This window comes from Ptiloglossa arizonensis, chromosome 3, assembly GCF_051014685.1.
Source record: "Ptiloglossa arizonensis isolate GNS036 chromosome 3, iyPtiAriz1_principal, whole genome shotgun sequence".
Taxonomy (NCBI): Eukaryota; Metazoa; Arthropoda; class Insecta; order Hymenoptera; family Colletidae; genus Ptiloglossa; species Ptiloglossa arizonensis.
This window is the reverse complement of record NC_135050.1, coordinates 25,086,803-25,103,593: the sequence shown is the minus strand read 5'-3', so window position 1 is coordinate 25,103,593 and position 16,791 is coordinate 25,086,803. Positions and strand designations below refer to the sequence as shown.

The 16,791-nt window shown below is 29.1% G+C and overlaps 3 protein-coding genes across 8 annotated transcripts; 1 reads left to right on the top strand and 2 right to left on the bottom strand.

Annotated features, from left to right (window-relative positions):
* Positions 1–26: 26 nt before the first annotated feature.
* LOC143144439 (glycogen debranching enzyme) lies at positions 27–8,865 on the top strand. Its single transcript, XM_076306845.1, has 26 exons — positions 27–255; positions 911–1,169; positions 2,207–2,330; positions 2,412–2,601; positions 2,662–2,869; positions 2,992–3,126; positions 3,209–3,427; positions 3,505–3,740; positions 3,847–4,059; positions 4,150–4,344; positions 4,410–4,539; positions 4,616–4,739; positions 4,824–5,089; positions 5,186–5,344; positions 5,428–5,636; positions 5,712–5,915; positions 5,997–6,229; positions 6,305–6,394; positions 6,479–6,656; positions 6,721–7,077; positions 7,142–7,289; positions 7,368–7,731; positions 7,797–8,005; positions 8,134–8,319; positions 8,398–8,634; positions 8,726–8,865. The coding sequence occupies exons 2-26, from the start codon at positions 1,047–1,049 to the stop codon at positions 8,789–8,791; spliced, it is 4,803 nt and encodes a 1,600-aa protein (XP_076162960.1). The 5' UTR covers positions 27–255; positions 911–1,046; the 3' UTR covers positions 8,792–8,865.
* Positions 8,866–12,039: 3,174 nt separating this feature from the next.
* Positions 12,040–15,625, bottom strand: LOC143144711 (LMBR1 domain-containing protein 2 homolog). Its single transcript, XM_076307397.1, has 10 exons — positions 15,452–15,625; positions 14,586–14,926; positions 14,306–14,516; positions 14,064–14,240; positions 13,816–13,993; positions 13,558–13,739; positions 13,253–13,492; positions 12,972–13,173; positions 12,762–12,881; positions 12,040–12,667 (listed from the first exon to the last, which is right to left on the bottom strand). The coding sequence occupies exons 1-10, from the start codon at positions 15,623–15,625 to the stop codon at positions 12,423–12,425; spliced, it is 2,070 nt and encodes a 689-aa protein (XP_076163512.1). The 3' UTR covers positions 12,040–12,422.
* Positions 15,622–16,565, bottom strand: Bbip1 (BBSome interacting protein 1). 6 transcript variants are annotated; one of them, XM_076307398.1, is made up of 3 exons: positions 16,308–16,562; positions 16,098–16,226; positions 15,622–15,938 (listed from the first exon to the last, which is right to left on the bottom strand). In XM_076307398.1, the coding sequence occupies exons 2-3, from the start codon at positions 16,127–16,129 to the stop codon at positions 15,695–15,697; spliced, it is 276 nt and encodes a 91-aa protein (XP_076163513.1). In that variant the 5' UTR covers positions 16,130–16,226; positions 16,308–16,562; the 3' UTR covers positions 15,622–15,694. The 6 variants fall into 6 exon arrangements, with proteins under 6 accessions (XP_076163513.1, XP_076163515.1, XP_076163518.1 ...); XM_076307400.1 differs by having other exon boundaries at positions 15,622–15,927; positions 16,308–16,317; XM_076307403.1 differs by lacking the exon at positions 16,098–16,226 and having other exon boundaries at positions 15,622–15,927; positions 16,381–16,565.
* Between the last annotated feature and the right edge of the window lie 226 nt (positions 16,566–16,791).

Here is a 16,791-nt window from a genome sequence, read left to right as displayed (position 1 = left end):
GAACCATGCTTGTATGTTTATGACCTTCAAAGTTTGCTTCGTTAAAATAGAGGTCAATTCGAACGAAACGCGTTACTCTTGATTTATTACAAAATAATAAATTGGACAGTGGATTATATTAAATTTTTGTCTGCAAAGAAATACGTTAGATTCTGTTTTGAATCAATGTTATTTCATTTACATTTTTCTCCTGTTATGTTCGAATGAAAGTACAGAACTTTTGTTTCGGAAAATTTACATTAGCAGTGTATTCAGGTACGAAAAACAAAATAAATACAGGAGGATGTCTTCAGGAGAAAAGTGTAATATGTGTTTTCTAAAGCGTTGTAACTCTTTTACATTGCATGCTCCAGTTACATGAGGCAAAATATTAATTAGAATTTTGTTTGCATTTATTAACCCATTATATACATTTATGATGTATTGTTCCAGATCAATTTTGTTCTGATACATATTGAATTCCTAACAACAATACTTATGTTACAGCAGCTTTTGACATACTTATGTATGATTTTTGTTTTTTACACAAATTCTACCTTTTTTTTCAATAAATGTATCATATTAATTGGTGATTTAAACTGAATCTTTCTTTATGCACAATTTTTATGAAAATGTCTTTTAGAGAATTTCATAAACAATGCAACAGTAGTAAATAATTTATTTCGTTTTAAATGTAATTACTTAGTATCTTTGTATGTATTATGTATATAAAAAAAATTAAATAAAGCAGTTTTCTAATATATCATCTTGTTTTAATGTAACAAAATAATAAATAATAATAAATAATATAATTAATGTATTATTTTTACTCTTACATTTATAAGAAATAAATTAAAATTTTTTTTTAGATTAAAAACGATTTGAGCAATTTTTATTATAATTAAACAGCTTTTCTTTGTATTTGTTGTAGGTAACAGATAAAATGGCCTTTGCTTAAGTAAAAAAAAAAAACTGTGATAAGAGCTGTGATAATATAAAACTAATTTATGGAATTCATTACTCTTAGTAACAAGTGATTTCAGCTGTATAATTTATTTGTCTTGAGAATGGGTTCAGTACTTGCAATAAATAATTTTTTTCGGAATGCAACAAAGGCACTAATAAGGAAATTTAGGAGCATTCTTCGAAGTCTTTATAATTGCCACTACTTACAATGTCTTTGTTATTATGTAAGTTTCAACAGATACAGTGGTATATCCTAATAACCCCTTGTATTTATATCTTTTGTTATGAGTGATAAGAATACCATAATTCATTTAGTTCTCATTGATAATACATTGTCTACAACATTCAGTTAATGTAACTATGATAATCTAATTAAAGAGAATCTTTTACATTCAAAAATATTACAAATATATATTTAATTTGATATTAAATATATTAAAAATCCTATGGGACAAAAAGTTGTAATTATAGAAAATTAAAATTTCATATTTTCGGACTAATACTTCAGTGTTGGAATAATGGTGATGTATTGGTATCAATAGTAGTGTGTTGGTTGAACTTGTTAGAATTAAATTTAGTAACCAGTAGATAAAAAATAATAGTAACAATTGTACAATTAATATTATATGGTAGGAAGTCTACTTCTGTCTATACTGTTACAAAGAGGTAATCCAAGCATGTAGAATGAGAATAGCTCAAGGCTTTATGTGTGTTCATGCTGCGTAACTTTGTAATGTAATATGCTTTCTATACGCTTGCTAGCTTCTTTGTGCTGGTAACTTATATTAAGGGAGTTGCGGACTAAGTATTTGCCCATTACCAGGTTTCACGTGTAAGTACTAATCTCCGGAGAAGCAATTTGTCTTATAAAAGTATCATGGATACACATAATATACGTTGTGCATTAGTTTAAAACTTTGAATTAACTTAATCATTCATAACACTTTTTATTTATTCAAGTTTCTTGTTTCAGTGTAAATATTAAGTACTTATTGCAGATATTTTTTTTTTATTGTTTAGTACATACAGTTATAAAAAATCTTGTGTTGTGTTGTTTACAAAATTAGTGGTATAATAGACTGTGGTACAAGATAAGTGTTGTAAAAGTATAAAAAAACAGATAAGATAATAAAAACTTTGTTCTCATATTATTAATAGATATACAATATATTAATTTATATGAAATCAGTAGAACAGAATTTGTACAATTATAAAATAATAATGATTATGGATGTTGTAAAATATTTTCTTGTGTCTTTAGGCAGTAGTCAAAAATATGACAGAACAGGTGTCATCGACTCAAAGTCACGACTCTGAACAAATAAGAGTCTTAACTTTAAATAATGGAGAACATCTTGATGGTGTGTTGTATAGATTGAAAAAAGGTATGTAAATGGTTTATATTATTTATAATTTTTATGCAAATAAGTTAAAACAGTTTCAAAGATTAAAATAATTTTTATCAGGATGCAGAGTGGAATTTCGATTAGGTGCTTCTCTTCTTGGGAAGACACTTGATCTTTTCATAAATCATCCTTTAGGTGGAACTCAGAAATTTGAGAGACACAGATATTATCCATTAGAATGGTTAAGTGAGACATCCAGTATATGTTTATCCCTGGCTGGTTCATTTCATTATTATCTTACAGATCCTAAGTATGTATTACTGTACAAAAGTACTAATATTAGTAATTTCATAAATATTAAATTTTTTAGTGCTGAAGGTGTAAAACCCATTGCTTCTGGATACTTATTAGTGGATCCAGAATTGAAAATAGGAGAACATGGAGAAGATCTACCATTGGATTGTATTCAATGTCAAACTATTTTGGCAAAACATTTAGGACCTTTTTCCACTTGGGAAGATAAGCTGTTAGTAGCTCGAAATTCTGGTTATAATGTAATTCATTTCACACCAATTCAGGTAATATATCCAATTTATAATACTATTCCAATTTATATATAATATACAATGTGTACTGCTTTATTTAATACATAATAATTGTAATATATGTACATTAATTATTTATGCAATACATATTTTAGGAATTGGGATATTCCAAATCATCTTATAGCCTTAGTGATCAATTGAAATTAAATCTTTCCTTTAATGATGATGATAAACCAATTACATATGATGATGTTGAACAATTCATTAACAAAATGCGTAATGAATGGAATGTAAGTAATATAGTTTCAAATAATTCATATTTTTTTTTTGCTATGTGAGGTAATATTTTGTTTTAAATGTTACATTTTACAGGTGTTGAGTATATGTGATATTGTTTTAAATCATACGGCTAATGAAAGTCCTTTCTTAGTCTCTCATCCAGAATGTACATATAACTGTTTCAATAGTCCTCATTTGCGTCCTGCATATATTTTAGATGCTGCATTATTTGAACTAACAATACAAGTGGCAGCTGGAGAATGGGAATTTAAGGGTATTCCTTCAGTAGTTGAAGATGAAGAACATTTAAACGTAAAACAAATGCATTATAGTAATAGTTAATGATAATACTAATGAACTTTAAATAATTATTATTTTTTTGTTCATAGTCAATTCGTCATGCACTTCATACATATTTTCTACCGCTTGTAAAAGTACACGAATTATATATATTAGATATTAATGAAACTATTGCTGAATTTCTGAATTTAGCACGAAATCAAATGCCTCAGGATATTAGTGAACCAATATTAGAGGATATTAAAATAATACATGACCCCAAATTCCGCAGACTAAAAGCAACTATAAATATGCAACTATCATTACAAAAATATAACATATATAGGTAAATCGTTATACAAGTGTTGTATAAATAAGATTTTAACTTTTTAATTATTTTTATATTTTCATTATTTTTGTTTCTTTATAATTTATTACATTTATTATTACAGAGCTGACTGTTTTGACGAAGAAACTCGTTTAAAGCGTTGTGCAGAAGATTTAAGAAAGAAGTTACAAGATCTTAATGACACAATCATTAATGAAGTACAAAATAATCTGAATGCTGCAATTGAAAATACAATTGCTGGTATAAGATATTTTAGAGTACAATCTGATGGACCAAGACTTAAAGAAATAAGTGAAAGAAATCCACTTGTTCCAAGGTACTTTTTTTCTAAAAAAATTTATTACTTGTATCATATAAGTGCAACCTATTCTAAAATATATTAAATTATTATTGTAAATGCATTCAGATATTTTACTGACTATGGAGCACCTCAAACATTAACTGAAAGAGAAGCAACAATGTACTCAGATGCGGGATGTTATCTTATGGCTCATAACGGATGGGTAATGAATGGCGATCCTTTGAAAAATTTTGCAGATCCTGATTCTAACATTTATATTAGAAGAGAACTTATTGCATGGGGTGATAGCGTAAAGTTAAGGTAATGCAACCGGTCTAGGAAAGTTGTTATTATACCATGAAATTGTTACATCGCATTTATTACAGATATGGAAATAAGCCAGAAGATTGTCCTTTTTTATGGCAACACATGACTACTTATGTTGAGCAGACGGCTAAAATATTCGATGGTATTCGTTTAGACAACTGCCATTCAACACCTATTCCAGTTGCAGAGGTATATTTGATTGGTAAAAATACTAAAATATATATTTAAATTTAGATTTACTTTAATACATTTCGTAATTTTTCAGTACATGCTTGATATTGCTCGTCGTATCCGTCCAGATTTATACGTTGTTGCAGAATTATTTACTAATTCTGATCAAAAAGATAATATATTTGTTAATCGACTTGGTATAACTTCTTTAATTCGAGGTATGTAAGTTTATCTCAAATTGTAAGACTTTGCAAAAAAATGTAAATTGTTATTAAATGTTTTGTTTTTTATTTTTGCAACAGAAGCTATGTCTGCTTGGGACAGTCATGAAGAAGGTCGATTAGTGTATAGATATGGAGGTGAACCGGTTGGAGCATTTTTGCAACCACGTAAGCGGCCTTTGGTACCAAGCATAGCACACGCCCTTTTCTTAGACCTAACTCACGACAATCCTAGCCCGGTAGAAAAACGTAGTACGTTTGACTTACTGCCAAGTGCTGCGCTTGTATCAATGGCAGCATGTGCTAGTGGCAGCAGTCGAGGATACGATGAACTAGTTCCCCACCATGTAAGTTCCGCTTAATATAGTATTGTTTTATTTCAAATTTTTATCTATTTGTAAACTTCAATTTTTTCACCAAAGAAATATTATTAATTCTTACAGATACATGTAGTAGATGAAACAAGACAATATGCTTCCTGGACAGATGATGAATGTTTGGTAGATGGTATTGGACTCATAGGTCTAAAAACTGGTATAATTGCAGGGAAAAAAGCATTAAATGACTTACATTATTCTCTCGGGCAACAGAATTTTTCCCAGGTACATTATTATAATGCATGTTTTAGAACAAAGAAGAATACAGTTTAGATAAATTATTTAAATCGTAATTATTAAAATTATAGGTTTTTGTTGACCAAATGGACAGTGATATAGTAGCTGTAACAAGACATTCTCCAACGAGTCACGATAGTGTAGTTTTAGTTGCTTTTACAGCTTTCAAGCATCCAGATCCTAATGCTAATGATTTAAGAAGGCATGTGAAGCCATTGCGAGTAGAAGGCGTAGTAGAAGAAATTATTTTAGAAGCATCTTTGTCTTATGTAGGAGTAAAGTAAGTAATTAAATATTTTTGAATGTTTATTATCATATATTTCAAAACCGTTTTGATAATATATATGATTTTTAGAAATGGTACTTCACCTTTCCACTACCCTGAAAAATATGCACGAGATGAAAATTATATAAACGGTTTCTCTGAATACATATTAAATTTGAAAGAACACATACAGATTTGTGACTCAGAAATTTTAGAGAAAGTTGATTCCGGTGATCCTAAGATAACTCAGCTGAATTTTGTAAACTTTCAACCTGGTTCCATCATTGCTATTCGGTAGTATTTTTATACACTCTTTTTATAGAGATCTGTTCATAAATTTACATGGTATATAAATACTAACACGTTTAATTTTAGAGTGTCACTTCATGCTAATATAAAACCTGCTCTTGCAAAAATTCATAATACTATTTCGATGGTAACATCGTCAAAAAGTTCAGATTTACGTGTTATTGCTTCTCGTATGGATTTGGTAGATCTAAATAAGGCCTTATACAGATGCGATCAGGAAGAACGTGATGAAACTTCAAATAAGTTCGGCGTGTATGATATTCCTGGATATGGTCCGCTTGTCTATGCAGGATTACAAGGTAAATTATACACGTGTTTTCTCTATTTATTTTCATAATTCATTATATAAAATAACAAGGAAATTTAATTTTCAGGCATTATTTCTTTATTAGCGGATATTCGTCCAAATAATGATCTAGGACACCCGGTGTGCATTAATTTGAGACAGGGTAATTGGTTAATAGGTAAGTGTACTGAAGCCAATTTATTATATCTTCTTAAATAATGTTATGATTAATGAAACACAATATTTAAAAACAAATATACAGATTACATGTGGCAACGATTAAAAGAAGATAATGGAACCAGAGACCTTGGAACATGGCTTGAAGAAGCTACAGAGCCATTTAAACTGATACCTCGCTACTTAGTACCCAGTTACTTTGATGTTATAATTGTCAATGTTTATATGATACTTCTCGAACAATGTTATAGTTTAACCTCAAGGTATTTAATCAGACGTATATTTATATTTTTTTATATTTATTCTTATTAATTTATCGTTTTTTAGCTTTGTGAAGGATGGTTCCACCTTCATCAAGATTTTGTCTTTGATTTCAATACAAGTAGGAGGCGTAGTAAGATCGGCTCCATTACCAGATTTGTCTCCAAATTTAGATTCTCCTAAGCCAACAATTAAACAATATAATGGTGAAAGTGAACAAATGTGCATGACATTGTCTGCTGGTTTGCCACATTTTGCAACGGGTTATATGAGAAATTGGGGCAGAGACACTTTCATTGCTTTAAGAGGATTACTCATATTAACAGGCAGATATAACGAAGCACGATTTGTTATTCTCGGTTATGCAGGAACTTTACGACATGGTCTTATTCCTAATTTACTTGATAAAGGAAAAAATGCTAGGTAAAAGATGAATTACTCTTAATAATTTTTATATTCTCTAAATGACATCTTCAATATTTTTTAGATATAACTGTCGAGATGCTTTGTGGTGGTGGCTATATACAATTCAATGTTATATACAAGAAGTGCCAAATGGTTTGAAAATTTTAACAGATAAAGTTTCTAGACTGTTCCCAACTGATGATTCTCCGCCACTACCTGCAGGTCAAGTAGTACGTATAAATAATTTATCGTGAAAAAATTGGTAAATATATGTATTGCATGTAATATATTTTGTAATGCATTTTCAGGACCAACCATTACACGATGTTATTCAAGAAGCACTTTTAGTGCATTTCCAAGGACTTTGTTTTAGAGAAAGAAATGCTGGGAGACAAATTGACGAACACATGACAGACCGTGGTTTTAACAATCAAATTGGAGTACACCCAGAAACTGGATTTGTATTTGGAGGAAATGATGCAAATTGCGGTACATGGATGGACAAAATGGGATCTTCTGAAAAAGCTGGTAATAAAGGAAAACCTGCTACACCAAGAGATGGTTCAGCTGTAGAAATAGTGGGACTTAGCAAAAGCATCCTCAGTTTCTTAGCTGAACTATATAAGCAAAACCTTTTCCCTCATGGTAGCGTGCAAAGAAAGAATCGTGATGGTAAGAATTTTATTTATTCTTTTACTTTTATTTCCATTTTCTATTATAATTTCAAAATATTACAGGATTTGTTGTAACATGGAGTTATAAACAATGGGCAGATAAAATTTCACTGAACTTTGAAAAGTATTTCTATATTAATGAAACGCCAACAGAAGGAGAACTGAAGCCAGAACTTATTCATCGTCGTGGAATTTTTAAAGATAGTCATGGAGCAACACAAGTATGGGCTGATTATCAACTGCGACCTAATTTCCCCATTGCAATGGTGGTTGTAAGTATTTTATTCACATAGTTCATCTTTTAAATAAAATACAACATAAATTATGTTGCTTATATTGCTGCTAAGTATTGTTATATTATGCTTAATTACATAATATTAAAATATTATTATTTAAAAAGGCTCCAGAGTTATTTAATCCACAACATGCATGGACAGCATTGAAAAAAGCAGAAGAAATTTTGCTAGGCCCACTTGGAATGAAGACATTAGATCCTGCAGATTGGGCATATAATGGATATTATGATAATTCTAATGACAGTGGAGATACTAAATTAGCTCATGGTTGGAATTACCATCAAGGGCCTGTAAGTAATCTTTTTAAAAGTATATTTTATTATAAAATGTTTTGTGATAAAAGTAATGTAATTTATTCTATCTAACAGGAATGGCTTTGGCCCATGGGATATTTCCTTCGTGCTCGACTATATTTTGCTCCATTAGTCGGAGGAAAAGAAGAATTGCGGCGTACGATTGAATCAATCGAAACTATTATTTCTCGACATTTTATAGAGGCATCAACAAATCATTGGAGAGGTCTTCCGGAGCTTACTAACAAAGATGGAGAATATTGCAAGGATAGTTGCAGGACTCAAGCTTGGAGCGCTTCTTCTATACTAGAGGTTTGTATTTAAGCTGCAAATATTTTTCAGAAAATAATTTAACTGTAGAACAGAGTATTCGCATTATATTTTCTTATATTTTTGGTTTTAGGTTCTTTATGACTTAGACAAAATTAAACGGGAGTTACGATCGGAAGAAATTGAAAGAACAAATTGATATAATTTTGCGTGTGTTCACCACCGCCAGTTACACTTAGAACATTTACGATTAGAGAAAGAACATAGAATTAGATATAAAGAACACGATGACAAATTGCACCTCTCTAACACAATTATAGAAACACAATGCACGGAGACACACGCATATGATATTTCGCACATAAACAAAACAAGTATACCACCGTGCAATTTTGTAACTGTTGATGTAAATTCTACAAATGACGGTTTTATTTCAATTCAAGAATCGGGAGAAACTGAAAATGCGTCAGATGTCAGACATGAATATGTATCTCCTACTTTCATCACTAATTTAGAAGCAATCGAAACCTTGTCCAATACTACAGAATTCTCAACAATATCAGGAGGTGAATGTCAAAAATCAGCACTACCTTTAAAATACTTAAATAAATCTGTAGATAAATTTAAGAGTGAACTGACCAACCAGAGTAATATACTCATAAAGGAAAACACAGAGAATAATAATGCAGATATAAAATACTCATCAAAAGTGGATCACGTTTATGAAGAACTCAATGCACTTGATTGTGATATCATGGATTATTATGAAAAATATAGTCCAACAACAGCAAAGACTTTAATAAATACACTTTTTCTTCCTCGACAAAAAATTTGTAAACAGTGTGCCAGTTCACAGGACAGTCCAGTATACTCTGACCGCCTCATATATGGAAAGAAACCTTTATATGCCAGAGAAGTTTGTCAATTTCAACAAAACGACACTTTATGCTTTAAATATTGTTCAGAAAATGGTAAACATGACACTACATTATTTTCACAATATGATAACAGTCAGCATTGCTTGATAGTTTATAATTACATAAAAACTAATGCCTCTAGCATATTTTATTTTTATGGTGAACCACGAGATATTTTTGATACAAAAGCAGCACTGAAACCAAATATTCTTCTTATAAGTTGTGACACGAAGGATGTAGTAAACACAGAATTGTATCACCGCTGTGCAAGTAATTTTTATACAAGAATATCTAATAATGGTATCGCACCCATGACATTTCATATGAATCACAATGACATTTTGAGCACTATAAAACATATTGGATACGATACTGATTTGCAGAACTGGATGAATTACCGTAACGATGTATTTCGATCACACGGTTTTAAACAAGATGATGCGATTGAACATCGTGCAAACCGGTCCAGTTTGTTATTATTAGAACCGCTACTATTGATGCCAGAATTAACGAGTCCTAGATATAGACACGGAAAAAATCGCATCTCACAATCAGAGCACGTAAAAATAATAAAAATAGTAATCGTCTATACTCTTTCATTCTTCATTTTAGCAACAATCACATTTTATATAGTTTATTTTACTTAATAATCATAATTTTTTGAAATTAGCGAAAAACTCTTTTACTTACTTCATAAAGTTTGTTTAAAATACAAATGATAATACTTACTGGCATTAATTGGAAGAATTATTGAAGTACATCGAATTTATAAATCTTTACATATTGGACAGTTATTGAGTATATATATCTATACATATATTCTTGGCCTAATATTGTTTACATTAAAAACATTTATACAAAATATATTGTTAAAAATATTTGAATTCTTTACTTTCAATTTGATTCAGAGTTAAATGTTTATGGAATATGTATCATTCTGTCATGGATACGTCACGTATAAACGTTATATGGGCTCTATTAATATGTTATTGCTAATTATACTGCATATTATAATTCTAATAATTAATTACAATGTATTCACTTTATTTAAGATTTATTGATTTGTTCTTGCTTTAGCATAATCGTATAGGGTACTTTTTTTAGGAAATTATATACTTGCAATTTTACGAACAGTGCAAAAATGTATAAAAAAAAAAAAAAACGTATTTCACACAAAGTGAAAATATTCGTGCTTTATTAACATATGTCTGATACCTATTCAATATGCGCTTGTCAAATTGTATAAAAATATTATTAAATTATAATACAAACTTGAAAATATACTTTGAATCCAATACAAAAAAAAAGGTTGTTGAGATTTATCTCTTTCAATTTGTTAATACATTAAATATTTATTAGCAGATGTCGTTAATATTGCAAATATATTTTAAACACACATTTTCTTAATTGTTTCCATACCTGTATGAAATATTTGCAATAAAATTGATATACATAATTTCATTTTGCATAATAGAAAAAATATTGATTTAATCCCTTTTGAAGTTCAAATTTTACTCCTTTATACATGCATAATATAAAATAAATCTATTTATTGGATACATGCACGTATGACATATAACAATAAATAAATTTCATATTACATGTCAAATCATATAATATAAATATTTGTACACTATTTACAAAAAAATTGAATTGTTACCAAAGTAAAATAAAAGTCTTTTTAAATTTGAAACCTTACTAAAAATGTATAGCATTGAATAAATTTAAATATTAAATATTAATTTGTTGTAACTTTGTTAAAATAATAACACTGAACGGTTAACGTCCGTAACAAAGGTAAATGAATGTCTGTTTGTATTTGCTATTATAAATATTTAAATAATTTCATTCTTATATGTATTATCTATATATATACAAAATCATGCAATAAGTTGTTTCCTATTTGATATTATAACATGTTTCAATATTATAGTAATTATAAATACCAACTTATATTAGGCTATATAATGATATAATTAATTATTCTAAATATAATCAATTAATACATTATTTCTCTTCTTTTTTATGTGCTCTACAGGAGTATACATAGTATATAAAATCAACTTTTTTCTATTTTTATTTTATTATGTTTTAAGCAATGTGCAATTATCTTTACCTATGTGAATAGAAATTTATACATAAAAGTTATGTATTGAATACAAAACAAGCTGCTATTCAAAATCAAAAAGGAAATTGCGACTATTTAGAATTCACTAAAATTTGTTAATTTATGAGATTTTAATTCTTTTCACTATAGTAATAAGTTTATATTTACCTATATATGTGCTATGCATACATTATTAAAAATGTATCAAATATTGTATGAAATTTAACACTTTACATTAGATCAATAAAACTATTTTTATAATTTCTTAATTCATACATAATTGATGTATTATTATTTTATCAATGGTAAAAGTTATAAATATGAATAAAATTAATTAAACTTCAAAACATCAATGACAATCTTATGCGCATGCATGCATGCCACTTTTTTTTTGCTTAAAAATTTGATAATAAGCAGTGAATATACGTAAAATTGAGACTTCTTTAATCACATCTTTCAATTTACACTGTAACTAATTCTGTATTAACGATAGCACTACCTTATACGATCTCTACCATTCTAATACAGAATTTAATTATATTCACAACCTGTGCAATACAAAATTCTTCCATAGTTTTATTCCTTTCAAATAGTATTAGATGACATTCGATAGCTAAGTTATAGATCTAGAGGTTCAACGATAGTATCAGGCTCGCACCCTCGTTCAGACCACTCCCTTAAGGATCTTAATAAAGTTGACGCATAATACCAAGTATAGATAGTTAAATATGAGTATTATTAACTATAAGTGTACTTGTTTAGTAATTCATATTATTAGATGAAAGTTAAACAGTATTTGATTCTATTTAAATATCGTCGAACAATCCTCTCGGTGGAGGTCCTACACGATTTGTATTTGTAGTGAATGCTCTTGCATTATCCATACGTTCTTCATAAAAATCATCCGCCTGGTAGTTTCTATCGTAACTATTATTTGCACCATAGCTATCAACACCGGGTGTCGTGCCAATATAATAATCCGCAGGATCGAAGTCACGTAACAGTCCAGCCCTTGCGGATTCTACTGATTCGTCCCGCTTCAGAGGTCGTACTGAAACACGCAAATTTGATTAATCATTAAGTACTAATTTTAGTACCTCAAGTCAACTTTGAAGTTATCCCTATAAAATAATTACACTATATACCTGTATCAGTACTTTGCCGAGATGTTCTATAACGAGACGAACTTGAGGTATTGCTAAATCTTTCTTGAAATTCACGTCTTCTGTACATTGAATCTTCTGCCCTTTGTCGTTTACGCCTCTCTACAAGTAACACGCATAAATATATGTGTTACATTTATTAAGTTTGTAAGCAAATGCATTAATCCTGAAATTACATGAACATTATTTTACCTCGTTTTATTAATTCTCGGCCATCTTCAACAATATCTGTTGTAAATTCATCATCATCAAGAAATTGTTGGAAACCCAAAATAGAAAGTAATCTGCTTCCTACACTAAAGTATGTTGCTAGACAAAATGCCAAAATAGCCATTGGAAAGTATACATTAAATCCATCGGATATGATGGAAATAACATCCATATGACCCATTACCTAAATATATAAATTATCAGATGATTTACAACAACCATACATACCTAGCAATTATCCATTATTAAGGTAATGTATTTACTTGAGTGTAATGAGTTTCCAATATGTGAGTTTTTATAATGTGTGAATCCATGTGGATGAGACCCAAAAAGTTCAAACACATAGGTGGTGTAAGACGACATAACATCATACCACTGAATATTAAACTGTATTCATTAGTTTGATGATGTGGTGCCAGGTAATACAAATTCAAGACACGGATTTTTAAAACAGTTGAATAAGCGCAGTAACACAGGTATGCAATTATCAATGTGGATAGTAACTGAAAAAAATATTCCAGTTCTCAAAATAAAACTGTTATTTGCTAGTATTAAATTTGATTCTTACCTCAATTGTAAAATAATCATAGTTTTCTTTAGCTAGATTCAAGAATTGGGCAAATAATGACAACACTGGAGATTTGTTAAAAAATGTTACTTCTGACCATACAACAGCTGCTGAAAGGCAGCCAGCAACAATAGCTGCTATTTTTTGAACATAACTCTTTATGACACATTTCCAATACCATTCTAAAATTTTTTGAATAATGACAAACATCGAGTAAAGAACGAAATTTTGTTACATCCATTAATATTTAATACTTACCAACAACTGGATTATAAATAACAAAAAATGGAAAAGAGCGATGTACAGGGAATGTTGATTTGAATCTTCTATCATGACTCACTTGATTCTTAGCTATATCTTCTAAATCTATTATTTTATCAACCAAAATTCCCCACTGCGTTTCTATACGTTGTAGTGTTTGAAGTGATTTTATAGTCTAAGAAGGAAACAAATAAATTAATATTTGTATACTAAACATATATGATATTTTTTAAGTAATAATCAACTTGTCTATGCAGACGAATCAAAGATTTTTCAGATGGTGTATCAGTTGGTGTATCATCGGGTAATTGCCTTCTGTTCATTCTGTCTTTTAATTCTGCAGGAATTTTTTGAAAAATCGTTTCTAAATTACAATGAAAAGGATGTCCAGGTCCAATAGACACTGTAGCAGCTTGCAAAGACTAAACAATAAAATAAATAATACAGTGAAGATAAAACAATGTATATAACTAGTGTAAAATATTACCTCAAGTATGTCGTCTACTGTTTCTTCTGCTTCACACTTATCTAAACTTAATTTAGCAACTTTAAAGTAGCTATAATTTAAAGTATACCCAGGTTTGCTAGCATTCCATAATCCACGAGGGACTTCTACAAGCGCATATCCAAGAAGTAATACCAACAAAAACAGACCCCATGTATTTGATGCAGATGATGCTATGGCCTTCAGTTTTTGACTGTGAAGTAAACATACAAGTATAGAATATATTTTTTTATTATTCATTGTATTAATATATAATATTTACCCATCAAGATCTAAGCCAGGTTTTAATGCTATATATATTAAAAGAATGCCACAAATAAATAGATAACTTCCATAATATATAGCATTGTCGATCAAAGCAGATTTTAGTTTTCCTTGAACAGTAAAATCGCCTGCTTTTATGTAAGACTGCATAAGTGGCATTATTAGCCATGTTAAACATTGTGACGTCCAATATACAATTCTCCACAAATTTGGAAATACATTTTCTGGAACATTAGGCCAAGGTTCTTTGCAAGTGTGAAATGGTATTGTTGTTATACTATCAGGACTTGCTTCAGTGGTATTATGAACGTTTTGCTCAACACACTGTCTGAACACAGTCTGTAAGGAAATATATTAATATTAACATTTAATTAACTTAAATTATAGAAAATATTTTAAACATTTTAGTTATATGTTTATATATGTTAACACTATGTACAGATTATCCCTGAAAGATATCTACAAGCAGGCATGAAGAAAATACAGTAACTTTTTTTGTTTGGGACTTAGTTTTTGAGAAAATAGAATTTGAAAAATCTTTTTATACAACAAGGATGACAATGTTAACAATTTTGTAATTGAAATAAAATATTTTTTTATTTTTTCTCAAATCCACTAGCCTGTTAATGTTGCATAAATATTATTTACAATCATGGTAGACAATATAAGTCACTTGTTGAATTGTATTTCAGCTGTAAGTGCACATATACAAAATAAGTTTTTTTTTAAATTATTCTGAAATTTTTTCATATTTTTTATCAGGAATTACCTGATGTCCATTTCTTTATATCTTTCAGGGACATTCTGCATACAATTAATAATTTACAGAATACTATTACCGGGTACTATTAATGATTTACTTACTGATGAAACATCCAAAGGTAATATAAATATTATTAGTAGTGAAAAGTACCATGCTATGAGCACAGAAATTGTAACAAAGATATGATGTCGAAAAATATTCCCATATTTATACAATAAGGTTGCAGCAAGACAAAATGCTACTATAATCTCGATCAAAAATACTCCAAGAATCATTTTGGTTGTTTTTAATTGTTACACAATAACTTTACAATTCTTACATATCTTTTTTCAAATTTTTACATTCTACTCATTCTCATTCTCTTTGCTCTCTTCCTCCGAAACTTCTCGAATTTTTAACTCTGCATCTCTTTGCATCTTTTCCAGCTTTTCTAATGTAACTGATTTTAATGGAATTAACTTAGGTTTGCAAAGTATATAATCCAGATTTTCTTCTTGGTATAATAAGCCTTGCCTGGGAAGGACTACATCAATCTTTTCTGTAGAACTATCTATCAACTCTGACATGTTTGCTAGAACTGCAAGATATCTGTAAATTAGTTAGATATTTTATATGCTACTAGTAACATTTTCTAATACTACTTATAACTATTACATAATAAACACTGTATAATTATTAAGTAGCTCTAAAATTAAATTTATCACAAATATCTACATTTTGTACTCTTTTACCAAAAAATAAACATACATTTGAACATCAATACAAGAAGAATTTCTCATTCTTCAAATACGAATCATTTTTTAACTTTTCAATAAACGAAATTTAAAAATTTTAGGAATCTTTTGTCAAAAAAAGTAATACATTAAAGATTAACAGCTGCAAAAAAAAAAATACCAAATATAAATTAGCAGAATATTATTTATAATTGTATGTTGCATGTCTAATTTGACGACTTACGAAGTCATTTATGTTTCGTGCTATCTATATCAACATTTTAATATACTTTTATCACCGAGAAATACAATGTTACCATTTTCTTATGATTAAATCATTGGTTATACACCGTACGATACAGTAAAAAATAGAGACATCACATGAACAACGTCGAATTGTCGTTCAGGAACGTTAGGTGTGGATAGGTGCATTATCAAACACTATGTCACATTGTGCATGATTGCATGCATAAATTTGTGACAAGTTCTTGATATCTCTGAAATTGGTCACTAGAGGGCTACTAGCAGCAGCCATTTTCCGCAAGTTCTTTAACTTAGATAAGGGATTCCCCACTCTGAGACTATTGATATTTATTCAGAGATCTCCAATATTTATCTGAGGATTGATAAATTACTCAAACTCAGAAAGTAAATAAATAACTTTTCATGATAGAAAATATTATTAATGCTTACTTGATTTTTTATTTAAATCTAGTTATAAATGCAAA